At 34.7% G+C, this 27,998-nt stretch overlaps 1 protein-coding gene across 4 annotated transcripts in view; it reads right to left on the reverse strand.

Annotated features, from left to right (window-relative positions):
- The window catches only part of taf3 (TAF3 RNA polymerase II, TATA box binding protein (TBP)-associated facto), a 77,998-nt gene that overhangs the window by 34,423 nt on the left and 15,577 nt on the right, over positions 1 to 27,998 (reverse strand). Inside the window, exon 1 of one of the 4 annotated variants that reach the window (XM_069192533.1) lies at positions 17,084 to 17,108. The exons of 2 other annotated variants lie outside the window; for them this stretch is intronic. In XM_069192533.1, coding sequence (XP_069048634.1) covers positions 17,084 to 17,093 — 10 coding nt within the window. In that variant the 5' untranslated portion in view covers positions 17,094 to 17,108. Of the gene's footprint in view, positions 1 to 2,073; positions 2,270 to 17,083; positions 17,109 to 27,998 lie in introns of those variants that run through there. One more of the 4 variants, XM_069192534.1, reaches the window with a different exon arrangement.

Raw genomic sequence — 27,998 nt, forward strand, 5'->3', positions numbered from 1 at the left:
TCCTATTATTCATTTCTGACTTCACTTATTCCACTACATTTTCTACGAAGCCTTCTAAAGCCGTGTCTGTAAAATCCCGCTTACTAAAAGATCCAGAAAAAAAAGTGAAAAAGAGATTAAAAGTGTTTTCAACACTGAATACGAAGAAAAGTATCTGGGGGAATTATATCAAAGGTACTCATAGTTTTAAAGAAAAAATCATTAATAGGCATGTGATCACTACATGATTTTTGCTCATTCAATTTTGAAAAGTAATTTCAAGCTACTCATGAAATGTGTTTGTTAAACAAGTAAAATGATTTAAACTGAAAATGTCAGAAAGAAAAAAGAAAAGCAGATGGCAGAAATCACTTAGGCAAACACTACAATGAATGAATGCATCTAACTATTAAGACAAAGCTATGCTTTTTTTCACTTGAATATGAAAAATAAAAACAACTATAGAATAGCATGTATCTTAACTCTCAACAAGAGCACGTCTGCTGTTTTGTCCTTTATCCTGGAATTAAAGTGATACAAATGCTAAATCTCCTCATTTGTCATAGCCTAGATGACTCACAAAAGTTAAAATGTTTAACTAAAGGATACAGAGTTTTGTAGCTCCCTTTGTAGCTCTATTATGAATGAATGTTTTCAAGCCCATTTCCCTCATGTCACAGGATGTGACTGGGAGAGAATAATTATCTAGCAGTCCTCTCTTCAAGCAGAACAGAGACACGCCGACTTCACCGAGAAGGCTGAACTGTTCTTAAATAAATATTTTCTTTGCAATCCCATGGTCTGAGAAAGAACATTATTGAGATGTACATTTAGGTATAAGTCTTTCAGCAGTTACAGTTAATGAAGTGCCACCATAAGCAACCAAGGAAAAAATGCTTTAAAATGTGAAAATCAAAGCTTTAAACTTTCTTTAGCATTACTGATAGAACAGAGCAGTCTTTGTACTTCCAACATTTTATTATTATTCACCAGAAGCACAAAAAGACAGATACTAATCCTTAACAAACAGAAAGAGGAATACTTTGTGGTAAAAGCAGAGCACAGACTTGACACCTAGTTAATAGCAAAACCTCCATTATATTGTAATTTGCAGCAGAGCCTAGAGGGCAGAATGCCTTTGAAGTAGTCTGAAATGTCAAATCAATTATTACTTTTTTTCAAAAAGAAAAATCAATTTAAGTCTTTCATGGTAATTATTTACATTTTATGATAAAAAATATAATTTAAGATGATTCATTCATATTTATTTATGGGAGACACACCACATCCTGCCCTTTCTATAAAAAAAGGACCAAGCAAAACAAAATAAATTCTACTCATCCTCTTTTGGATTTCATAATTGCCAGGATAATTTAATTAATATGCAAACAACAGAATTATATATTTCTAGATTATTAAAACATTCAGAAATACACAAAATTAATGTTTTTTTCTACAAATCTAAACACTTGTAATACAAAAGAAATGTCAAAGAGAAGCACTCAGGAATACAAAAATTAAGAACAAATTTTTATTTCTGTCAAGTCAGACATAACCATTATTAACACATTACTAAATTTTAACAAATGTTACAATTATAAGTTACCATAAATATCAATTTTTCAAGGTAATTTCAACTTATGCTGTATCCTGTCAAAATACAATGTATGTGATGTATAATTACATCCAACTGTTTAAAAAACTCTGAAGATCTGAAGTTATATCTACAACTACAAATAACCACAAATGACTGCATAAAAAATGTCTGTAAACTGAAACTCCAAGATCACGTAAGATCACATGGAGTTAACCCATCCTGCCATCAATGAGGCTTCATGGATACGTTCACGGATAAGTAATAATGAAAACGTGCAATTGTGACAAATGTCTGAAAAGTTTAAGGTTCTTTAATAATAAATATAACAGGAGCACCATCATTTAATTTAATTTGTACATTTGTTTTCCATCAATATATAAAATTTAACAGAAAAACAAAAAAAAAACATTACTGAGTTAGTCAGAAACCGGTCAGACAGGACAACTGGCCTGGACTGCAAACTGGTGTTCAATAACATGACCCACAGATTTACTCACCTCTGAATTTCAGTCTGTTATAATGTCATATAAATATATACTTTTTTTTTGTTGCAGTGCCTTGTATCATAATCTAGCTTCAAGTGTTTATTTTACTCATTACTTTTACATGACCTCCTTCCTTGGCTCCAGCTTTTGTTATTATTTGAAAGACATAACATCAAACTTAGATTTGAAAAGCTCAAAGGGGTAACTGGAAGCACAGCAAATGGCAGGGGAAATATAAGCATATTTACCCTAGGTCAGCCTGGCTCCACTACAAGACGCTGGTATGTAAAAGCAAAAAAGCTGCAACAGACCGAAACCCAAATGGGACCATCCAGCGCCCACATCTTAGTGCGCTTGGTTTGTAATGCGTGTATCTTCAACAGGGAAATGCCACCCGCTTACAACATTGTTTGTAATAACATACCTTTTGATCAGTGTAGATTACAAAACCACAGAATTCGGCCGCCCCCAAAACAAAGTGTTTTTTGGCTTCTGTTTTTTCAGGGCCTGGCGCCGGGCTGAGAACAGTAAACAATAAACATTGGCTGATGATGGATTTTTTTTTTTATTCACGGACACAGTGGTGACACAATGTACTGATTCGAGTCTCGTTTTCGCTGTAAAGAATCTCTGCAGCCAGGTGACATGTCTTAGCACCTAACTTCCTCTGCCCTTGTCATCAGCTATTGAAAGGCCTTTTTTAAGTTGTGGTTATCTGTCATATTGTGTATATGAGCACTGCTCTAGCTCATTAAGCAAAAGGTTGCGAGATGTTGACATAATTTCATCTCTAAAAATATTAACCTTGTAGAATATATGGAAATTGGCCCATAAATACTCCACAATTTAATGTTTGTAATAATAATCAATAAAAAAACTTTATTTCATATAGCGCCTTTAAAGGTGCCTTCTTAAAGAGCTTTATAGAATGACAACACTTAATCGCTTTTAATTTCCTGTAAAATAGGTTGATATAACCTGTGAGAAAAAAATCTCTTTTCACATTTACAGTATATGACAAAAAGTGCAAATTCACTTCATTGTCATACATTTTAAATGCATTTGTTATATATAACAAAATACTTCCAAAAACTGTTTTACCATAATCCTAAAGTCGCAAGACTATATCTATACATCTTCCCTTTCTGAAATGCTGGCTCTCTTCAAAGCTGTACACTTTACGGTAGATTCATACCAAATTAACTTTTACTTCAAAGTCTTGAACAATTATGTCTTTCAGCAATTACAGTTTAAAAGAACCACTTAAGCATTGCCAATGAACCCTACATGCCTTAAAATAAAATGCCGTTCAGGCTACATTGGCTCAGAAAGAATTACCCAGGGAGTCTCAAAATCCCTCAAACGCAACGCCAGTAAAATAGCCTAGACTGCTTGGCCCTCCTTCAAACTGTGTCAAGAAAATGTTAACATTCGTGATGGGTTCAACTCAAAGGTCAACTGAATTTAAGGTTTTAAAAAACCTGACAGCATTAGCAGTAGAGGCATTCTAGCTCTGACCCCAGAAGGAAAAAAATATAAAGAAAAAAATCATTAACTGGCCACATCAGGGGAAAGCTATTTTATTGCATTTCAATTGTTACCAGGTTCTTATTTGTAAGCCACTACGTTTTCTGAAGAAATTAAATGTTTCATCTACACTTCAAAGGCCTAAAAGATTTTAAGACAGAGCCTCTGCAACACAAAAAGACTATATTGTGTTTAATGGAAATAATAACGACTATCTCATGCAATTAGTTGTGATTTTATCTAGTAGATTTCTGAGAAAAAATGTTTGCGTTTGAAAATTCCATCAAATAAACAAGATAAAGTCTTGCTATAAGTATATCGTACTTTGTACTTTACTGGATCACTCAAACAACCATGCAGCTAGCAGTGATGTTAGTTTAAATCAAAAGCACAATCTGCACGTTTCAGGTACTAGGTACTGCAATGATTTGCAGATTAAGCATTAGATAACATAACCTTGTGAAAGTAAATAATGAGATGTGCTGGTCTAGCAAAGGGCAATCATTGTTATAAATACAAAAGGTGTGCCCTGAATTTACATTTAAAATTGCAATACAATTTATTTAGAAAAGACATTCATTGTAATTTAAAAAGGCATGTAAGACCAGCAACACGTTTGGCAATACAACTTCATATTTTAGTGCACTCATACACACAATGATGCGATTTAAGAATTTCTCCAACAGTGCCAAAGAAACATACAGGTTGTCTTTGTTTACTGAAAAGCTGAAGCAATGCTTGAAATGCTAACACCTGGTAATCACGAGCTTCTGTCACGTAAAAGTGCTCAAGACCTTAAGGTTCTTGTAAATACATATTTAGAAATGATCTATCATACCTTTTTCCATGAAAAACTGGTGTTAAACTGTAATATACAGTTTAGAAAAATGCTGAACTACCACATTTCTCACAAGTTATGTGGATGCATCACTGGAAAGCAGTGAACTGATGCTTAAAGGTGCCACAGCCTGTTGCAACAGAATGAAGTATTAACCTACTGCTTTATACACAAAATAATTCAAAAATGAAAAGATAAAACGATATTTTCCATATGACTTCAATTACAGAAATGATCGATATTTAAATGTTCAGCATTGAAGTACATTAAATTAATCTTACCCTTATGCACACTAATGTTTAAAATAAACTACCTTTTATAGTAATACTCATTATTATACATAATAATAACTATACATCTTACATCTGTACTTTATCACAATGGTATAGAGGATACTGGTGGAGATTTGGTAGCAATCAGGTCAGCTTCTTTAAACTTTAAGCAGTAAAATTTGAACATTATGGTCAGAAGTTTAAAGCCAATTTCCACCCTTGGCCAATCAAGATATGGGAGCCTTTCAATTCCCATACCACACCAGACTACAGACTGAGGCTGATCGCTAAACGGACAGGCTCCTCCGATCAACAGGTCATGACTTCTGACCCTCTCGTGAGTGTCTGCCAGGTTAAGAGGCCCAGTGATCCGGTGAATGTTATGTTATTTATTCAGTTTGTTTTTTGTTAGTCCCCAAAACTTCACCGACTATGATTATCATACCATGGACATTTAAAAAGACTGTTTTTAATTATGCTAAATAAAAAATTAGGAGTTTACTCTCTATTCTAAATATTTCTGTTATAGAGCGCCCCATCAAGTAGACTCTGGCAAAAGGGCAGACAAGAATAACAATTCCAGTTCACATAAACAGTGCCATTTTTTTCTGTTTTACATGCAACACAATCTTTCTACAGGCCAACACTTCTTTCACTTAAGAAGATGTAGGGAGGGTTAATGTGTTCTTGGTGACAGCTTTATTAGGCACTAATTGACTAGAAAACATTTGGAACCAGTCCCCTAAAGTACCTGCCAAGTGCTTGCAATCACACCCTACCATATAGCTTTTAATTGCCACTACTTTATTTGAAACTATTCTTTCAAGCTTAAACTTGAGCTACAAACTATAAGTATTTCACCCTGCTTATATGTGAAAGCTGGAACTGAGGCTTTTGGCTTTATGGGTCATGAAGCACCCAATGTTTGAACCCTCTAGGCTGTACCTACCTGATCTGTAAAATGTAGGAACCATTTGAACTCCTCACCTTTCAGTAAACATAGGATAAACTGGCAATATCTGAAAGCTATCCCATACCCTCATGTGGGATTCACATACCAAATACAAAAGGTAAGTGCATTTTTTCCTCAATTGTAAGCGATATAACAATATGCTTAATTTGCACTGCATTGCTGCTTTTATCTGCTTGGGACGTGTTCCTTGTGTGCTGTTAGTGCAGGACTGCTGCAACCCAAACAGACTGGCGCCTGGAGTCTGCCCTTCCCATGAGAAAGAAACAGCTGAACATGAATGGAAGGCAGCAAAGAGATATCCTACATGAGCTAAAATGCATGGTGGAGCACAAAGTTCTGAAGGAAGTAAAAGACTTACATTCAGACAGCATCACGGCATCGTGGAAACGCCCCGAGAGAAAGGGGTTAAAAGTTCAACCTCTTCAACAGCAGTTCTACTAGTATACCTTATCATGTGTGCGTGCATTAGATGCTTTATCAGAAACACCTTATGATTTTATTTTTCAGTTTCCTTCTCTGGCTATTTTGTGGTAATGTCTTCAACTTAAGAGAGTGTTGTCTAAAACAAAAAAAAGGTTTCTGTTAGGAAATGCTCCTTTTTATGAAGGATCAAGCTTACTTGTAGAAAATTCAGAGCACAGGCATTAAGCTTTCCAGTTCCCTACAAGTAAGTCCTAAAACATTTTGCTGTTCAAAACAGTCCCTAACTGAGACTCTGGGAAGGTTATGTATTTTTTTCCCCATTTAATTTCAGGTATTCATGGATTATAATAGAAATATGTTAACAAAATCTTATTTTTCCTCATAAAATTTGGAACAACACCGAAAGTATCACTTTACACTGGCTGAATCACTCTAAGAAGGCAACACATTTTGTTTTTATGACAAAAACCGGCTACAGGGTGCTATTGTATTTGTACTTTTCAAAGGCACAGACATTGCACAATTCAGACACTGTACTTCAATGTGAAGAATAATCCTTTGGCAGAAACCATTTCATGATCATTAATATTTCTGTTTTAATATTTCATATATTTCTGCTAAAATCTGGGAAAGTCCAAGTCAAATAAAAACTGCAATTTAGACTTAAATTTAAGCTCCTTGACACAGATCCAGGAAACCCACTTTAAGTTATTAGAGCTATAAACAACATAGCCACAAATGTTATATCAACATAAAGAATCAACCTCTTAATATTAAAACATTTTGCTTCCTCCTGAAAATCGGAAGCTATTATGTTGTGCTCGTCCCCACAATTACGGACCACTGTTGCTTTACAAATTACCGTCAAGTGCTCCAAATTCCTGTGCTGTGATGGAAACTTTTTCCAATGGCCCCTCCATGGAAAGCACATTAACTGACGTCTGTGCTTTCTCCGTTCTCCTCACTGACAGATAGAGCTACCACACTCCATAATATTTACATACAAAAGGATGCAATTAAACCAATGTGTAATTAAACTTGTATTAATGCTTTTTAGAATTATGACTTCTAAAGATTTAGCTGACAAAATATCTTTACAACAAACCTTTTTTTCCTCCAGGCATTAATTAATGTATATTTGTGTTACAAGTGTATAAGCTACTGTTAATTATCACAAAGTGATTTATAAGTATGCTCAGGCATTGCCTGTCCAATATCACCAAACAAATCTGATTTGCTTTGTGATACTGTTCTGCGAGCATGAATTAAAGAGATTGGTGGGATGCCAAACATGTATAAAACCTGCCTGCCCTTACATATCCATTAGGAGAATAATAAACCTTTCTTTTTTATACTTAAGTGATAGATACCACCTTACCCTTTTGTACTTTAGTTTAAAACTGATGTTGTCAGAAAAAAAAATCAAGAACTACTAGTGAATGTTTGAAACTACAAACTGTACTTCTTTGGATTTGCTTGAAATACTTTCATTCTCGACTGCAAATATGGGTAAACAAAATAAAATTTAAAACTTTAAATTGAATAAAAACAGGAACCTCTATGCCTGCGTTACACTATGTACCAAAGTGCATGGTGTGAATTGGTAAAGGCAATCCATCAGCACACAGTGAACTACTGCCCTTTCTCAACATTTACTGTAACAGATAAAAACTAAACTAAATAGTAAAACCAGAGTAAATGTTGTTTCTATTTTTATTTACTATTTTAAATTATTTTTGAGGTTAAACTTAAACTAAAAAATGTATCAGGATAGATTAATAAAAGAATATCCAAAATGTTATACCAGACACCTATAAACATAATTCAAACATACAAATAAGCATCTGGGATGGATGAAAAATAATGCAATATATTCCATCCTATTACTTCATTTTTTAAACAAATGTTGAGACAGAAAACAAAACAAGAACTAAAGAATAGTACTGAGCTACAAATAACAACCTACTTGCATATAAACCCACGTTATGAAATACCTCACACTGTATCAACACAGACCACATTCCGGATGCTTATATATAAAAGGCATTTTTTAAATTCAATTTTCAACAACAGTCTTGAAGAGCAGCAAGGTTAAAGAGGGAAAAGTTTAATTTCCATTTCTGTTTTTAGTAGAAAAGAACTCATCTGGATGTGATGATGTGATCTTTGTGTGTAAATATTTATTGGTGAGTTTTCTAACGAGGTTATGACATTTAATGACTTATGTATGCAACAATATTAAATTTGTCCAAAGGAACAGCTGTTTGCAACTCAAGGGAAAAGTAAACCAGTGAGATGTGTTTTATACCTGTGACATGAAAGTAAGATATTCATTGAAATATTAGCATGTGTCTTTGGACTTGTGAAAAGTTAAATAATACCAACTGAGAGCACTGAGATGGCACAAATAATTCGAATACATTTTACCTGAACCTCCTAAATTTATTTCACTAAATTAAAATAATGCGGCATCAGTAAGGTAATCTATTTTATCTTGGATCTATACTGTACATGACCACTGCTCTCATACATTGTTCCCAGCAAGCCACTGTATTTAATAGTGAAGTTACAAGTGTTTTCACATAAAAACAGTAAACAAAAAAGACAATGCAACACGTAAAATGATGAATGCTAACAAAACTAAAATAAATGCACTGCACTGAGGAATTATAAATAAAACATTGTGCATGAAAGCTGCTCACGCTAAAGAGCTTTGCAACTGGATATACTACAAAAGAAAATTCCCAGAGAGAAATCTTTAAGTTTCCTCAGAACTTAGCTGTGACCTCTCACCGTGTTATGCAAACACATCTCGGTTTTAAAACCAGTCCCTCCGACTTCTATATGTCCAACTTTCCTAATGATTACGATAACAAAATAAGTCCCAGGGCACTGATGAGTAATGAACAGATTTCTTAAAGGAAAACCTACAGAACTGAAACGGAACAAATCCAATATGACAGAAAAAAAAACTTATTCTTTTTGTTTACAAACTCAATAGGCAAGTGTGCTATTAAAGTCTACCCTAACCACTGTTTTGAGGTCAGGAAATCCCTTAATTTATGGTTATTAGATAAATTTACAAGGCACAGGGTCAAAGTAGGGGCAGTCTCAGCCTGGGAAGTCTGCCTTGTCATAAAACAGAACAGGACACAAGGCACAAGTCAGGTGTAAGACAGCTTGCAAAAGAAAATTTACCTTGCAAGTTTTACTATTGCATTTAGAAGTTTTAAACCCTTCAGGAACATATTTTAAACTAAAGGCTAATTATTAATTATTCAATGCTATTGGATTCATGTCTGGGTATGTTACTGACAGGATGCGATATGCCTGCAGAAAATGTAAGAGCTCACACCTGCTCTCTCTAGCCCTCGTGATCTCCTGGAAACAAAATGACAAAAAGTGCAACACCACGCGTGGCGAGAGATGCGTGCTTCTGCATTAATGTGCAAAAGGTGATGTCTGAACTCATACGCGGCAAACGAGGTCACCAGTTTTCCTCGCAATCAGTAACAGTTTAATCTCAATGAGGGTGAGGCTCGGGGAAGGAGAGGAACAGGCTGGGGCAAGGCTGCCAACCGGCATGCTGGAATGGCAATCGGGATCCACCCAGCCACCATCACTTGACCCCAAGGCTACCGCAGCCTCGCCGCCAGGAAAACCGCTGACTGGGCGCTACGTTTCGCCAGGGACCACAGAAAACACAGCCTCTCTTCCAACGCATATCCGCTGTCAGAGTTTCATACCCCGTCATACACTCGGTTTAAAGAAGAAAAAATAACAAGTTAAAAAACTGCTGGGCATGCTTTCATTTATGAGCTTCATATTTTCTATTAACGGTTTTCAACAGATAGTGAAATATGTTTTCCGCATCCTCATATAGCTTTGTATAACCCCCTGTTCAAATATTTAACTGACCAGAACCATGAAAGTACAGCATGACTGGATTTAGTCATTTTGTATTACAAAGATAGGAGTATGCAAAACCTACATTAGGTTAAAAAAACCACAAACATACATGTATTAAAGACACTTAGGTCTTTCCTGCAGAGGTAAATAAGCAAATCTCCATTCCAATAGTAAGAATTCCAAGAAAAGGGATTCTTTCATAATTGTAACACCAAAAACAACGTGGCTTCATTACATGTGTAGCCAAAACATGGTCACTGCACTCAATGTTTGATGCCAGGGAAGAGACCTGTCAGATCAGTCCCTCATTTGTTTACTTATTCTCGGGTGTCCTGATTTTTGTTAATTTGGGTAAAGTACCTGTTTTTTAAATAAAGTATAAATATTTTATGCTAGCTTTTCAAAATATTATCAAGTAATATTACTGCTTTAATTAGTAAAAGAATCTAAAAATATGTGAAGCTGATTTGATCAGATAAAGCTGCTTTGATTCTGACAGCAAACTAAATAAGTAAAAATATAGAGAACCACTTTTCTATTTGTAAAGAAAATACTGACAAACATTCCTAGGCTTCTGAGATTGATGGAACTGTAAATACAGAACTTATACAATTAGATAAACCGTTCCAAGTTTGAATCCAATGTCTATATTAATGTTTCAAAAAGAACCACCTTACAGCATACAAAGCAACTAGTCAGCTAAACAGATTAAATGTTTTTGTTGCCACATCAGTTCCACCTGCACTGCATTTGAATTTATGTTACCTGTAGGATATCCTAACATGTAGCTAATAAGGAGTAATCAAGGAGAAGAAACCAGAATCATTCAGGTAAAACCACACAATCCCAATGTCTACATATGTTATTTTTTTAGTAGTTGCACTGTAATACAGGCTTCCTCAATCAGTGACAGTCAAAATTCCTACTTCCCTCTCACAGACATTTTGCCATCCAATCAGACTGACCAGTAGATTTCATTTCTATCAGTTAGCCTCTAAAATTATCGCTGATTGACATTCACTTACGGTACCAGATACTAACACAACTGGAAATGGTCCTTAATCTTAATTATAGACAGGCACTTCTGCAATGGAAAGGCCATGACTCAACGATCCTATCTTAAAGACAGCAGCTTCTGCATCAATGTAGACATCAAACCCTTAGATCAGTGCAAATGATGTTTGTTTTCTGGTGATTCATGATCTTATTTGAGACTATTTGACAATGTTAGAACATATTAACAGAAAAGAAGACCCAACACAAACAGTGCTCTCAGTTCTGTGTTAGGAAATACACTATCATCATTAATGCCTACTTCAGATATGGTTTGTTACTTTCAATGGCAATCAATAACAAACAGCATTATCTTGACCACAGTTTGAGACCCAGTGTGCTACAAGCCTTACCAATGTCAATGAAATCTCCCAATCTTTCAATATGGGAAAGTTCATCTTCAGCAAGGTTACAAAATACCACCTAGTAAAACAGCAAGTCATTTATGAGAATAAAACCTGCATGCAAATTTAATTTAATGTAGGTACCTTTATCTATTAGCCTATATATATAAAATAAAAATATATGGTTAATGGTCTTTTCAAATCTTTACGGGCTCAGTGAAGAAAATAAGCACTCTGGCTATGACAGATAGGTGTATACCACGACGAAATAGAAAGTCTACATTTGTCCTAAATATACTCAATTTGATAATCACACAACATTTTAAAGAGAATGTCACTTTGAAGAACTGTTTTTGAGTTTCCTTAATGTGTATTTTAATTTCCTTAACATGAAGATAAAATGGCATGGGTCCTGAGTTAGAGCGTTCTCAAGCACATGATGGACATGAATTTAGAATCAACCAAACCATCATAAGAACAATCTAGAGCTTTTTCATGGGACTGGAGAGTTTTTTTTTTAGATGCTCAACAAATGCCAAGAGATGACTAGTACAGGCTGTGGCTATTATGGTATGGTTAAATTACCACTTCAGAGACTATATGTCACAAATAGTACAAAACTGAACCAAATACTAGTAAAGGACCACTGTTAAAGTGGAACTCCAAAGCTATTTTTATATGTTGGGGTAAGAAAGGATCTGCAGTTGGAGTCCATTTCAATCCACAATGAAAGTAAAACGTACACAGTCATGTGTAAAACCTTTAATTTACATCACAAAATGGAAGAAATTTCCAGGTAATCGCAGTGCTATATTGCCATCATTGTCAGCTATTCAGAAGGAGGCAACAAAACCTTCAGTGAGCGAAAAGGCCCTATTACGCTGTAAACAAGCAGGCGTGCTCTCAGTCATAAAACCATTTAATGCATAACTTTCAACACACATCTTAACACTGGTCTTAAACTTAATTATGATGAAAGGCATCACTTAAATCATGAAGACATTTTTTTCCCTTTTTTCCCCATTATCACATTATTTCAGCGGTTGCTTCTTACAGGCAAAAACAAATGATACCTGGTTTGAGGAGAAGTTTTGGTTCAGTATCTGAAATGAAAATGTATGTCATATTACAGACTGCCAGGCTTCATAATCATGTAATCACCAAAGCAGAGAAAACTTCATGTCCTATCCCACATTAACAATATTTCAAAACAATTCAAAACGATTATTAGACACTTTAACTGGACTTCCGATTTGAATGATGGCAATTGAACTGAATTCAACATATTGACTTTGTGAAATATCTGCTGCACAGCCTGTACATATTTACTCACACATCGCGTTACATTAGTCATTACAGTGACTAGCGAGCGGGAAGGGCCAGTTTTATGAGACAACTCCCGCGAATTCGTGCTCTCACCCATGGCGAGACCAACAGTTTGGGACAACATGGCGACCATACAGAACTTTCACAAAGTTCACGATTTTGTGCTTGATTCAGAACATGTAAAACGTCGCCACACCATAAATTTATTTTTGTTTTCAAGATTTAATTACTGGTCTGAGAAACTAGGACTGCAGTTCCCCTTTAAGAACCTCACAAACTTGAACACCCAGACAAGTGCAACTTCCAAAGTAATAAAGGGGGACAAAAAGCTTGCAAGCATCTTTCAATGTTTATGCTTCGCTACATTTCTAGTTTCTATTTAAGGGTTAACGACAAAAGAAAACGGGAACAATTTATCCATATAGTCAACTGACAGGAGTTAGATAGCGGAGGAACAAAAAGAACACACCACACGCGGTTGAGTACAAATCTGCAAAAATTGTGTTTAGTTTGTTCAGTGCACTTGTAAAAACCAACCCTCAATAAACTATACTGAAGCTTTAGAAAGAGAATCTAGATAAGAGCAACAAACCTAATCCCCAATCTACACAGCGTAGATGGAATACAGGGCAGTGGATTTCCAAGCAGTGTTCTGCAGTTAAAGAAATGTGCAAAGAATAATTTTGCAGAAATTTGCCAGTCAAATATTCTACACAATAACATAATTGTGCCAAGCATATAAAGGAAGGGGGGGAAAAGAAACAAAGAAAACTGTGACATTTTTATCTTTCTCTCCCAACTTGAGAAAGACATACGATTTGTTTAGGATAAACTGGATATCAAAAACAGTTCCTAAACAATTTAGTTGATATCTGAATGATTTTTATTTATTGAAATATGTTTTATTTAACTCAAAACTTAGAAATTCACAATTACTGTAGTATCAATGATAAATGGAGAGACAAAAAATGCTATTCTAGCCATTTACTCTGTGACCAGGTAGATTAGTAACAAAACAATTGCTACAAAATAAAGCAGAAATGCAATAATAAAATAGTTTTACTAGAAATGTTTCTGAATGCAGAGCAACTGAAGGGCTTAACAAGTGAAATGTGTATAAAATATACACACTACACTCTCTCCCTCACTGACCTGTAAAGGAAAATGGCAAAGCACATTTAGAATTGTAAATGAAAAGGCTCTGATAACATCAGCAGCACCCAGGTCTGTGTGAGATGGTTTTATGAAGGGTGTGATTAACTGTGTTCATGTGAACTGACATCTAGCAACCCAAACACATCAAAACACCATAGGAATAGAACCCACCTATTGGCAATTTCTTACTTCTACAAAAAAATACAATAAAACAAAAAAAAGTAAGACATTTCTCACAATGAATACCTCATACAAAATTATAATTTAAATTTGTTCTGATATCACGTCATTTACAGAATACTGAAAAAAATACCTGATATTTGAACTTATATGTATTAAACAAATGATGATGCTTTCTGAAACACACCAATTCATCTGTTTTTACATCTGTCTCTGAAAAGTAGAAACAAAGTCTCCGTAGATAACTCAAAACCTGTCTATTCCAAAGGTTAATTCAGTGATTAGGCTATATGATTAGATTCTAGTCCTTGATGCAAAAACACAACCACGTTCCTATTCACTAATTGCCCAAGTTCATTTTTCTCAAATAGACTTCGCATTCTGTGTAAACCACAAAACTATTTCCCCCTGTTCTTCAAATGTTCAAAAACACTTTTGTCTGCCAAGTACTGTTGCATTTTATTAAATAAAAACAGTAAAACATCAGTGAAGAAATTAAGTAACATCTCCTGCAGCTGTACAGAAAAATTGACTAATTCTGTATGGCAATATGAAACCCTTTATTGTGCAGCAAAATATCCATCCAACTAAACACCATAACATAAAATCTGATTAACTGTTGGCCCATTCAAAAAAAAACATAAAATATAAAATGGAAGATAAATAATAAAGCAGTACAGGTTTTTATCAATTGACTTAGTATGGGAAAGGAAACAGAATTTGAAGGGTAGGTGTATTTTCATGGCTGAGAAACTGTTCTTCAAAAAACAGAAAAACATGGCACAAAATTGAAACAGGTGCACAATATTTACTTTTATGGAACTGTAAACCACTGGTCAGCTTCTCTAATTCTTCCTAAATGTGGCATAACAATATGAGGACATGTAGCCAGAATGCTTATCGAGTAAACATCTATGATTTTGTAAGGAAAACACCTTCTTTTTTTTAAAGATTTTAAAAAGTAGTACAGGTCTACACATTCCGATAATGGATTTTTGTGTACATTTTTCTGGCAATGACCTTTGTTCCAGCTTTAGCAACAAAAATATACTGAATTATAACCCAAGCATTATTTAGCAGCTCTCATCCCACGATCAACTGCCGATAAGGTTTTTTGTTTGCTCTGGAGATCATGTCTACATCTAATATTTCCAATTTTAAATTGTCAAAGTGTACTACACAGACATGATAATATATGACTGCATATAAAATTACTTGTTCTTGTACGTCACTATTGCACTACTCGGGTTAAATTGCAAGATCTGTGTTGTAAACATAACAGTAAATGTTTTCGGGTTACTCCTTTACTCCACAATCCAATTATCTGGACAAATCTAATAATTAAGAGTAAACAACAGCCAACAATGATAAATAAGTCAATTTTAGTTGCCTGTATATTCCTTTATCATTTTATCATTCTTAATTTTAAACAATGTAATTCTCAAATAGGAAGCATACATTCCCACATCTTTAACGTTTTAACAATCATGCCCAAATTCATAATCCTTTTTATATGACATGACTGCACACTTTACCAAACATTTGAGCTAAGTTTATTTAGTTTATTATTGTTTTGTGTCCAAAACTGCAAAAGCACCAATTCATATTTTGAATCAAAGCCACCAGCACGAAACAAAGGTGCTTTTCATTTTCTGAGTTTGTTTGGAAATACTGTCTCAAAGATATTTAGATGTTGCACCTGGTCAAGTAAGTGCAAATTATTCAAAGTGACAAGTAAATAACAGCTTTTTCATTAAATTACACCAGGGTGACCAATTCAACTCTTAGGGTCTGATTAAAAACCTATACTGACTAAGTAGTAATGCCAACCACTTTAAAAACAACAGAGAATGAATGCTATGGCTTCTATGCACTTAAAACCCAAAACAGGGAGTAACTACAGTATTTACGCAAAAGGTTGTGGGAGTATGGAACAAGCTACCTAGATGTTATTGAATCCGATACCCTTATCCTTTCTTGCTAGAAATGGCTGGATGTGATCCTTGGATCAATTAGCCACTAAGTACTTAGATGGGCTGAATGCCCTCAGATCATCCGTAATTGCTCTTAGGTTCCACGATATTTTTAACATAACCTTTAATTCTCTAAGTGCAGATTTATCTAAGTCTATCTCAACACACCCACATCATTAAAAAAATATTAAAATAAAAATCAATACCGTAATGCGTAAGTACAGACATTTTTTCTAAGCTATTAATCCCTCTGTCACTTCAGAGAATGCAGTGTAAACTGATCGCCACCAGCTCCCAAGAGCATTTTCAATCCTGCTCAATCCGATTTCACTTCAGCAAACTGTACTTAATTTCATTGTGTCCGACCAGGCAATGAAATTTCCTCTAACTGGACACTTCCTCAGTTGTTGACAGGCTCTTACATTTGAGTTCTCCGCTTCTCCACATTTATCAGTGCATTTATCAAAGCATTTCCACCAGGACTGATTCTATGAGGCAGAACCACAGTCTCAATGAGTTATTTGTATTCAGCAGACCAACCTTCACATTCTCTGGTGCTACTCTGATAATATTCTATGTTTCTGATAAAACTCCCAAAAAAGTGCTGAAATGCAATATCTCCAACAAACAAAAAAAGCAAGTCATTTTTTTGGCCTAATTAATCGCTGTTATAGGCACTTTATGCCCTATCCTAGAACCATCAGGCTAATAATTAAAGCCACTAATGCAGCTTTGGAAAAACAGTTTTTGCGAGAAGTGATTATATTACAATTCTATGCAAAAGCAGAATGAAAAGAGAGATATCACAAGACAGTGCTTTTTAAAATCTTGCTGTACCTCAAAAATATTGTAAATAATTATAATGCCTATATATCTACATAAAATTCCTTTACTACTTTTAAACAGACTATTTGGTTTATAACACTGAATTCAATTCCATTAACATGGAACTAAAATTATATTTAAAAATATTTTCATCCAGCTAAGAAAAAAAAATGTATTTAATTAAATTAAAAAGATTGTAGTCATCAGTTTTTGACGGCACTTACTGTTATGCATCAAACACTTGTTTCATGGTCTTTAGCGTATGCTGAAGACTGTTTTCAAGTCAAAGATCAAACCATTGCTTAAAAAATGTTAATGACCTTACTTCAATCAAATACTGAAAGAATACCTTGCATCTGCTATACGACGGGCTTTTAAAGTTACAGAAGCCAATGATGTGTTGTATTTGATTACGTGATTAAAATAGTGATAATCTGTTTGAACTATCACAAATTTAATGTAGCATGCCTGCTTGAAAAATATGCTGCTTTTTGAGCAATGTAGAAAACTACTTTATTGTGGTTTCAACAGCTATTTTAAAGGGTATACCTGCAACGAAATTAAAACAGCAGGTAAAAGCTACAAACAAAAATAAAACACCTAGCATGTCAAACCCGTCGTGCTTTTGGGCGGTGATATCATGGGAAAGACGTCAATTACTAGCCTTTATAGCTGGCCTTAAAGAAAACTTTAACTCTAAGCACCTCATTCCTTTTGGCACTGTTTTAAAAAAAACCTGTTTGCCATGGCTGGCTGGTCATACACCACATTAAACTACAAACACTAAAAAGTTAATTGAATGTTTGCCAACAGAGGTACAGCTCATTATTGTAAAGGATAATTAATTTCTTTGTTTCTTATGAATTTTAAAAGAGTGACCGAGAAGAACCCAGCGGGCAATTAGGTATGTCCATGTGAGGTCTCTCGCTTTAAATGACAAGTCTTTCTTCCCTCTTGACCTTTAGAAGCTACTGTGCTGTTTGTGCCACCATCTAAATAAGCAAATATTTTCATGATCAGATCAAAAGAAAAACAACTAAATGACTACCACCAGGGGTTCTCAGTCTTTCACCATCCATTTAAAATGCAAATGAGTCTAAATTTTTAATGATCACGTATTCTTAACCATCAAGATCCAAAATGTCACTCTGTACCCTTCAAGGTCTTAGAACTCTCATTACTGCCCTAAGCCTTTTCAACAACATGAAGACTGCAAATCGAACAAAAAATGTAACATAACTGTTAATGTTCATGCTAAGATGCGCTTGATATTGCCGTACAGCTTATTGAGTATATGAAATACATAAAGACTTTCTAAAACATAAACTTAGCTTGAATAGGTTTAGCATCTTTGCACAGGTAAAAAGTTTTAACATCCTAATTACACACTTTAAATAATGGACACTACAAATGCATTCTTCTTTTGGGGCAGTGCTATAAATGGGAATTTTCACAGTCCACTTAATAAGCTACTATAAGTATGTATAACTGAGCCAGAGGGAATTTCAAGCTCAGTTCATACATATAAATGTAATTGGATTTCTGCACTGGTGTGATGCCTTCCATGGGGAGGAGTCAGAAGGAAAAGCAAGAAAATTACACCATTCAAAGTACTTCTCCTGTATTACAAAGACGAACGTACAAAGTCAGCTCAAGTTAAACTATTAGTGCCGTTTCTGTTTTTTTATATCATTTAAAATACTTTGTCAATCAGGTTACGAAACTGATAACCATCTTTGTAGTGCTGTATGTATATTTGTTCTGATTTTGAAAATATGAATGAACAATCTACAGGTTAAGATATTTTTACTTCAAACCTTGAAAAAGAGATGGAAAAATTATTTCAACGTCATTAAAAAAACTACTTTCAGTGATGCTACGTAAGGACATAAAGAGGTTACCTAGTGAAAGGAGGTCATTCTGAAAAAACTCGCAAATATGTTAGCGTCCTTTGACAGGAAAAATAATAAAAAAAAACATTTTACACAGCTTCACAATTTCTCCCTGATCCAGACATTTCCCCCTATAACATTAAGTACTGTAACTGTCTACCTTCCCTCTAAAAATGATAAACACAAATTAATGAGAAGAGCTTCCAGGAGATGTAATCCAAGACTTTCCAGCACCGAGTGCTTACATATAAAAATATATTGTTCTTTTTGTTTAAATGCAACTGTCCTACTATTTGTTTATTAAAAAACTGCATATTGCTGCTGTTTTACACAGGTCCCATTAAATACCGCACAAACAAAGGGACGAGAGGAAATGGGGTCATTAAGAAGAAAGGCCATTAACTAAAAAGTCAATGTTTACTAAGCCTTTCTGATTAGAAAATAAGCCAGCAATTCTCAGCTCACAAGCTATTTCCATTTGCTCCATCTGTTAAATAAAAAAAACGTTATGCATCCTGAAGTTAACAGAGACACCCCCAAAATACTTACCTTCATAGCTGAGTACTCTGTTCACAACAGTAAGGCAAGACAGATTCCATGCAGGGGCAAAGCAAGTAAACTATTTAGCTCTTTTTCCAAGAAAAACAAGCACCCCATGGGACCCAAGCTAAAATGATTTGTTTAACCCTCCAAGCTGAAAGTTCTCTTGGGAGGCAATTCAATGGTAATTTTATATATTTTCTATCCGGCAGCGATAAACAAATGCTTAAATGAGCTCTATTGTACAGTAATCAAAATTCTTTTAATAAAGTTTCCACTTAAAGGGTTCATAGCTGTACACGTCCTCTGAACACAACATGGCAAACTACTGCTCTACTGCCATTTAAAGACAAAGCGAAGCAAGAAAATTTGCTTTCAATTGCATTTGTGAAAAAACTATTTAATCTACACCGGAGTAGAAACCTTAAATAATTAGCCATAAGAATGCCATGGTAGACTGCATTTTGAATTTTCTAATATGCTATTTCTTTAGTTTTTGTTACCACAATTAGAGAGACACAGAACAGTAATAGCAGCCTAGAATAGAAATGGTGAAGAAACAGCACATAGGATGAGGTCAATGTCAACCAACAGCCTAATCCACAAGTTACAAAAAAGTAAGGCTAATCAAGTGTTTAATTAAAAAAAAAACATGTTTTTTCAAAACCCAAACAGCATTTGGGCACCAGCCTGGCATCTCAATATAATGACTGCTATATTTTGAAAGGAAAATGAAAAACAGGATATCAAAAACAGAATGCAACAAGTTGAAAACACGATACGTAATATTTGCAAAACGTGTACATTTGTATGTTTAATTCATCCAAAAACCTATTTTTCCTCCTCCCTTAAACCCTCTCCTTAAAAATATTTTTATTTTCCTTCACATAGGCCTATGCCAATATTAAGTGTTGTTCCATTTTGACAATTATACCTAACAAACCAGACATTTTAGTAATGTGCCAGTCTTTTATTATTTCTAAGTGTTACATTTGGAGCTTTTTCTAATATAGTGATGTTCCACACCTAAATTAATTAATATCCTTTAAGGAATGCTTATCTTTCTTAAGTGTATTTTTGTCAAATATCCTTAATTATGAAACAAGACGAAAGCCTTAAAAGCAAGCAGAGAACTGTTTAAAAAATAAACTATACTCTACGGTGCTTATACTGCACTACGGTGCAGTACGGTGTACTGCAATTTCCCTCATGGGATTAATAAAGTATCTATCTATCTTGTACAGGTATCTTGTACCCCATAAAGCAGTAGAAACAAACTCATCAGCACAAACTACCACACACAGCAGTGTAGGTAAACTATTAAATATACAGCCGTATGCATCAACTGTCTTAGGCAAAAGAATAAAATGGTATGTGTCAACTTTAAACTTGTGAAACCTTTGTAACTGAATGTTGTAGTGTCTTTAAAATACATTAAAACAAATACGTATACCTCTGTTACATTCCTGTTTAAAAAATGTTCACAAGTAAAAAAAATACAGGTAAACATAAACATTACCATAATGATAAGCCAGTCAGCCAATAACTTTACTATGTATTTAACTAGCCAGTCTTCCTGCCAGTGACTTCTCCCGTCTGCCAGTGGCCCAGAAAATGCACCTGTTATCATTAATACCTATATATGTCTCCCCTGCCCCAAACAAACTATTCCTTGTTTAGTTACCAAAGTTTTCCAGTTTAAACATGGTAGATATAATAAATCCTTTAATCTTGACATTTTTATTTAAAAAATTGTTTTATATTTGCAGAAATATATGAAAAACAGTAATGTAATCTGCAAACACAAGCATAAAAGCAAATAATATATGAAAGGAAAGATATTCGGGGAATTAAAACTATGGTTATATGGTTTAAAAAAATTCCAACAGCAGATTATTTTGCCAAGTTAACCACAAACACTGAAAACTGACTCACAGGGACATTTAAAATCACATTAAAACACAAAGAATCATATATTTCACATTATCACTTTGTGGCATCCTGGAATTGAAAAGAACACATAATTCCAATAACTGTGTTTCCACTGATGTTTTCTACTTTTTGACATGAGATGTTCTTACAATTACATGTTCGCAAATGCTATCTAGTTATCTGCAACCTGACATCAAAACTTCAAAGTTCAAACGCAGTTTTTTTGTCTGCGCCTGTCAAAGTGCAATTCAAAATCACTGCTGCTTCCTTTATGAGCTCAAACATATTTTAACAACACAAATTCGAGATTGCCCAGAATTAAACCACTGCTATTCTTTTCTGTTGTATATTTTACTAGCTTGTCAGCAGCAAAATGTAAAGCCCAGTGGAAGCCCTAATTTACTGCACAGTGCGTATTTGACTTAATCTTGCTACTTTTCCAGTTTGCTCTGATCCAGTTTTTACCACTGGGACCAACCACAGACCAAAAGCTCAGGACTTCTGCCAAGACACTTACACTATACATGTTCATCGATGGAAAGTAGCCAGCCAGTGTTGTGCCAGCTTCATAGAGATAGACCTTGAGTAGGTCCTGCAGGGTGCACCCTTATTCTGTAAGGATCTACATACATAGCTGGCCTGCTGCCAGCTCTGGTTGGGAAACAGAATTAATCATCTTACACTCAAAGTTATGTGCCCTAATGAATTATAATACAGTATTCCATTAACACAATGTCACAGTGCAACTAGGGCTTTTGAAATTTAGGGTTAAGCCTATGATTGAGGCGCTGCTGGAAAATAAATAAGCTTCATGATTTAATTATAATTCTTATATTATGCGAAATAACTGCAGAAGTGTTTCTGTACACATATCCCCATTTTGCTTGTCAGAGCGCTGAGCAAATTGAAAAATAAATAAAAAATTAATCGTACTACACGACTGCAAACATTCCTAAACTGTTACCTCCATTTGAGTATTTTCAAAGAGTCAAGGAAATGAATCGTGCTGCCTGCCTGTATGTTTTGTCTTAAAAGCGTTCACAGGTCTAAACATTTTAACTTGAAAAGCTTCATCACATTCTAATCATTCAAAGCCGTTTACAATGATTCCCTTTCATGAGTATAAATTACTACAACTTACAATTTTAGTGTAAAACACTCAAAACATAATATCCCTTAAACTAAACAAAACACTAAAATAGTCTTTGTGTTTGTACGACCAATTACATGCTAAACTCTGCACTCAAAACATTCATGAAAGACTTTATTCTAGTTAACATGCATGCAAAAATGAACCATTTTTTTAATAAAATAGTCTAGTGATATCCATTTCAGTGGAATCCTACAAACCTACAGAAGGCAAAAATTATAATCTGAGTCAGAATTCAAGGAATGATACTACATCTGAGTCAAAGTACAATGAATAATAATGCTTATGATCTGGAAAATATGAATAAATGCAAGGCCAACTCACTGCCTACAGAATTCAGAAGTAAATGACTGACACCATGAAACGACTGGAAAAAAAGCCCTGTTACACAAAAGTAATAGGTACACACCACATTGTGTTTTTCTTACAGAAGCCTACTGCGTATTATCTAGTACAAGAGAGCCATCTAGGAGGTTTTTAGAGGTACTACAAATTTGTACGCATATCTGTACCAACAAGGAGATGCTAAATCTTATTTATTATTCACAGAAAAAATAAGCATAGCATGTGTGTCATTGGTGGATAAAGTGTCAATGATTTAATCATGAAATGTGCTTTGAAATATTTGTCAAGAATTAAAGTATATTTTAATAAATTACAACACAACACAAAAAATTAACATGCCATATCATTGGTTCTAATTGTAAAAAAAAATAGATAAAATAATAATAGGATCGCTATTGCATGGAACAAGTTATAAAAGGTGACACCATAGCTCCATGTTTCCATGAACTCAAAGCAAATGTTACTTGCCTGAGTTGCACAGCTTGATAACCAGTGGTTGCAGACATTTTCTTCAGTTAAAGACAGATAAGAGAGAGAAACTAGATTAATTATCCCCGCATATCTTTAAAAATAATGAGTCAAACTCAAAGACAAAGACAATTCCCACAGTTTTTGGATCATGCTAAAACTGCTATGCAAAAGGTCCCATGTTTATTGTCTAGTTTTTACAGCAACATTGGGACACCCAGACTGCCCATTGTACAGGTACACTGACTACCCAGGTACAAAAGGGAAGCATGTTTAATAGAGAAATCGAAGGACCAGTTGATTTAAAGCACATGTACCATCACATAGCTTGACCTTTTTCTAAATATCCAAAAATTAAAACCCTTGCAGGCCTGCTGAAAAAAACAGTTTTTTTCCAATAATCAGTGGGAAAAACCTATTAAACATTCAACGAGGTAAAAAGCTCAGGGACAGCACAAACTGGCTTGATTGGAAATTTGTCTCTAAGGTCCAATGTTTCCTCGGAACTTGTAACTTGGAGAAAAGATATGAGATGCAGTCAGGGGCAAAACTGAAATGGCAAAATCTTATGTACCCTGCAAGTGTATATACCATTTAGTATTAGTACACAAAGCTTTACAATGTAAACATTGTGGCCCTTAATTAATTAATGCCTTAATTAACCACACTTCTTGATTGCTGCCCTTTCCCCCCCACAGATACCTATTAGTCAGAAAGGCAAAAAAACACCTTGAAAATCAAGTCTCAAGGACTAAGACATTGGTGCCAGTTTCAAAATGAACAGCAGGTATGCACTGCAACAGAGAATTAACCACAGTGACTGATTTTGCCCCCCCGTGATAAGCATAATTTTTTGGGATTCTTTTCATCTGGATTTGCTCAGTATGCTTGGTAAAAAGCAAAAGATCTACTATCATTTGAGAATCTATCATTATCATGTTGAATCCGACATAAGAAAACACAGTATTACTTTACTTGGACTTAAATAATTCACTAGCAGTTTTAAGGTGGATTTCAGTATGATATCATGCTGTGATTAATATGGACAAATAAAAACAACAGCTGAAATGTATGCATTACTTGCCATGCATGTATGTATTGCTGGACTTTTTGACATTTCATATTCAGGAGGTAATGACAGTTGCAGAAAGTGGATGCAAGATCCAACATTGGCAACAAGCATGAAGCATCTAAAAATATCATGCATTGTTTATTGGTGAAAATGGGTTGTGTTTCTTGTGTATTTCAGTCATTTAAAATGAACTACAACTCCCTAGCTTTTAAAAAGGTGAGTGTAAAAAAATGCCCTTAACTGTACCGACATCTAAATTACTAGTACCAATTAAGGGTTCAACAATGTGATAAGAGGGTTCAGCTGGAACGAAAGCAGAAGACACGCAGATACAAACTCCTGGGTCAAAAGTAGACAAACCTACACAACCTCCAGGTCCAGGGCTCTTGGAATCTCCATTTGCTGACGGCTGTTCAATTTGTTCGCTTGAGCAAATGATCGGTTCAATTATGAAAGAGTCTGGATGCCATGACAAGCTAAAAACCCCATGGCACTCTAGTAACAGTTACCTACCACTTGCACTAGTGCCAGAGTTGAAACCTCATATCTTAAACCAGCACTTCCCAATGTTGGTCCTTGTGTACCTCTGAAGTAAAATAAACTAAGCATGTTACTTAGAGAAAAGATATGAGATGCAGTTAGGGACAAAATTCAAATGGCAAAACCGTAAATTATATAACTCTTGAAACGTTCTCCTTTTAAGCACCTTAAAATAACAAAAAAGGCCCTATTAAGATCTTAAGGAAAGCATTCACTCTTTACAACGACTTCTATTAATTTATACGTTTGTGCTATTTCAAGGAAAGGGCTGCCGAGTCAAAATTATTGTAAGACTATTTTCTACATTTTTAGATGTTATTTCTTTATTCTTTGATCAGCAGTTATGAGAAGTGAACTGCTTTCAAAAAACATTTTTCCCCATTTCTCCCATACTGTTCATTTGCTGAAATATTCGCTATTCATAGTGTCTTTCATATAGTCATAGAATTAAAGCTATCTACTTTACTTTGCAGGTACGTCTATAGTGCATCTTACTTGGATGTATGCATTATACATCTCAGAAGATTTAAAATTGTTATAATAAATGTTAATAATATCACAATAAATTGCTGATACAGTAATACTAAATATAATTTAAAATCAGCTTTAATTGAATAGACTTGGAACTCAGCTCAGAAACCAACCAACACACATAGAAATAAAAGAATATCTGAATATGAAATTATCAAAACAACCCATAAAACTATTATTGATTTGATATAAAATCCTACAATATTAATTTTGGCATTAATGTGTAAATATAGTGACCAAGCTTTTTATTTTTTGATGTGATGAAAATGTGAATGTGTCTCACCTTGTTTTCCTATATCAGTCTTGTAATCTTGTAGAAATATAAGTTTTATTTAGCTAGTTTTGTAAACATAATGCTTGTACTATATGTGCTAATGAAAGCTGAAAACCGTATAGCACTGTCCAGTAAATGGGGCATTCTAGCATCACGTAATAACAGATTAAAAATATATTGAACATACAATAATTAAATGTATTTAGGTACATATTTTAATTTTTATTATGAAAACAATTATCATCTTTATGAACTACCAACTTTCTTTCTCGAAAGGCAGTTGGCAGTTTACTTTCTAGTATAAAAAGAACTATGAGAAATAGAAATCAGAGACAATAATTAAGTAGACAATTTATAATGGCATTAAAGGGCATTTTATGTCACCAATAATAGCTGGTAATGAAGAAACAGTTACAGCGATCTGTTCCTAGATATTCTGACATTTCTGCACATTTCCAGAGCTATGCCGTTTTTGTTCATTACGTTAATTAAACAGAGCGACATACATTACATTACAAAAATGCATTATGCAAATTAAACCAGCTGAGATGGCTAAGAAAATTGCAGGCAGTGTCATTTAAAAAAATACACCGCTACTTTGTCAAAAAAATCACAAGGTGCCCTTTTCATTTTTGAACTAAAGGTCACACACTGAGACACCAACCTCAAACAAAACTCTAAACAACAGAAACCTATTTGAGTTCAGCTGCAAAAAAGTTATTGTCAAATACCAGTTAAACATAACATCCTAGGTAACCGAGTTCCATGCACTGACGCAAATGCAAAATTAGCCAAGGTGCTAAAATATGCTTCTTACACTGGGGAATAAACACAGCGTTTAAGATCAAAATTTGCTTTTCACTTCAACTGGAAAAAAACATTGCTACTTGACTAGAAATCTGGGTTTATGTTCTGTTAATGATGTTCTCTTTGGATGCAAATTTAATCAGGAGGTGGTCCAGTTACTTTAAGTACTAATTTCACTCCAAGCCCAGGGCATCCTTTTAGCCATGCATTTCCTAGCTGAGGCAGTGGAGGAGAAAGACAAATATAGCTAAAGAGTACCAGCCGTGTCACACATTCGGTTTGATTTAACAGCACCCTGAGGTTAGGCTCACAGGAAAGCTCGGTGGACGCTGGAAAAAACCCAACATGGCAGCTCAAGTTCAGCTGACCCTTCTGCTACAGTAACCGTCACACAGCAGGTAAGACTCGCTGGATTTCAGGGGGTTGCCTCCATTCTTTTGTAACTTTAAACGTGACAACTAGCAATTTCACACACACACGCAGAGCTGAGGTAAGAAATAAAATGATTCTGACACGACGATGTTGCTTAAGACTTTGGTGTTCGGGCCACTCTTTCTACCACTACCAGAGCAGAGAAACTTAAGCCAAGTGAAATTAAACACAAACTTCGGGAAGAAAGGAAAAGCAACTTTGACAAATCGAGTTGACATATACTGGAGTAACTGATATTCAGAAACAGCTTAGTTAAAAAAGTCCTAGAAACCATCTTTTAAAAATTGTTGGCAAAACAAATGTTATATATATACACAAGTTCTACTCTTATACTATGACTTTCTTACAATGTTGCTTGTATGTATTTGAGCTATGCATAAAGTGCAATAATCCGAATAAAATACACTTGGCAATAATATTAGTTTCAGAAAAGCAACTGGCACACTACACAGAACAGCCAGTGCCTAACAATGTTACATTTAAATCCATAAAAAACTCTTTTAAGATTTATGTTATGGCAACTTAATTTGTTGTTTGATTTGATCTTGAGAAAGAAAAGCATGCTGTTAAAGTGTTATATTTTAAAAAGATCTTTCAACAGCTTTGCAGGCAGTGTAAAGAAGACAAATGGGAAAACTTAAGCAGATCTCTGTTAACATGTAGCCCAAACAAAATGAGACCAAATAAATCTGACTGCATTGATCCCAATCCACTTCTCTTATCTGGAGAGATAGAAGTTTAAATTATCCTGACCTTGTCCAACATAAATAGTCAGAACTACAAACTGGAGATAGCTTCCTCATGAGGGAAATGCACTGAGATAAGGGGGTCCAAGATAATACTGTATTAGTATATCAGTATCAATGTCAGTGCGAAGATGAACATCTGTTGTGAAAAATACATTCTTTCCCATCTGTTTGTGAAAGGTGCTTTCAGGCAGTAATGAGTACTATCTACATAAAGATTACTTTTCAGTTCATGAATGGCTACGTGCTTCAGAGGGGGCCTGTACCAGGGTGTTTTCAGTAAGAAATCATTCTAGTTTTCAAAGGAGTAGCATGAATACAAAAAAAAAATGTACCTTAGACAATGTTTTGTTAAAGATTTTTTTTCTGCTGTGAAGCCTTCTTCAGGTGATGAAGATGAAAAAATGCAT

The sequence above is a fragment of the Lepisosteus oculatus genome, chromosome 7 (assembly GCF_040954835.1).
Source record: "Lepisosteus oculatus isolate fLepOcu1 chromosome 7, fLepOcu1.hap2, whole genome shotgun sequence".
Lineage (NCBI taxonomy): Eukaryota > Metazoa > Chordata > Actinopteri > Semionotiformes > Lepisosteidae > Lepisosteus > Lepisosteus oculatus.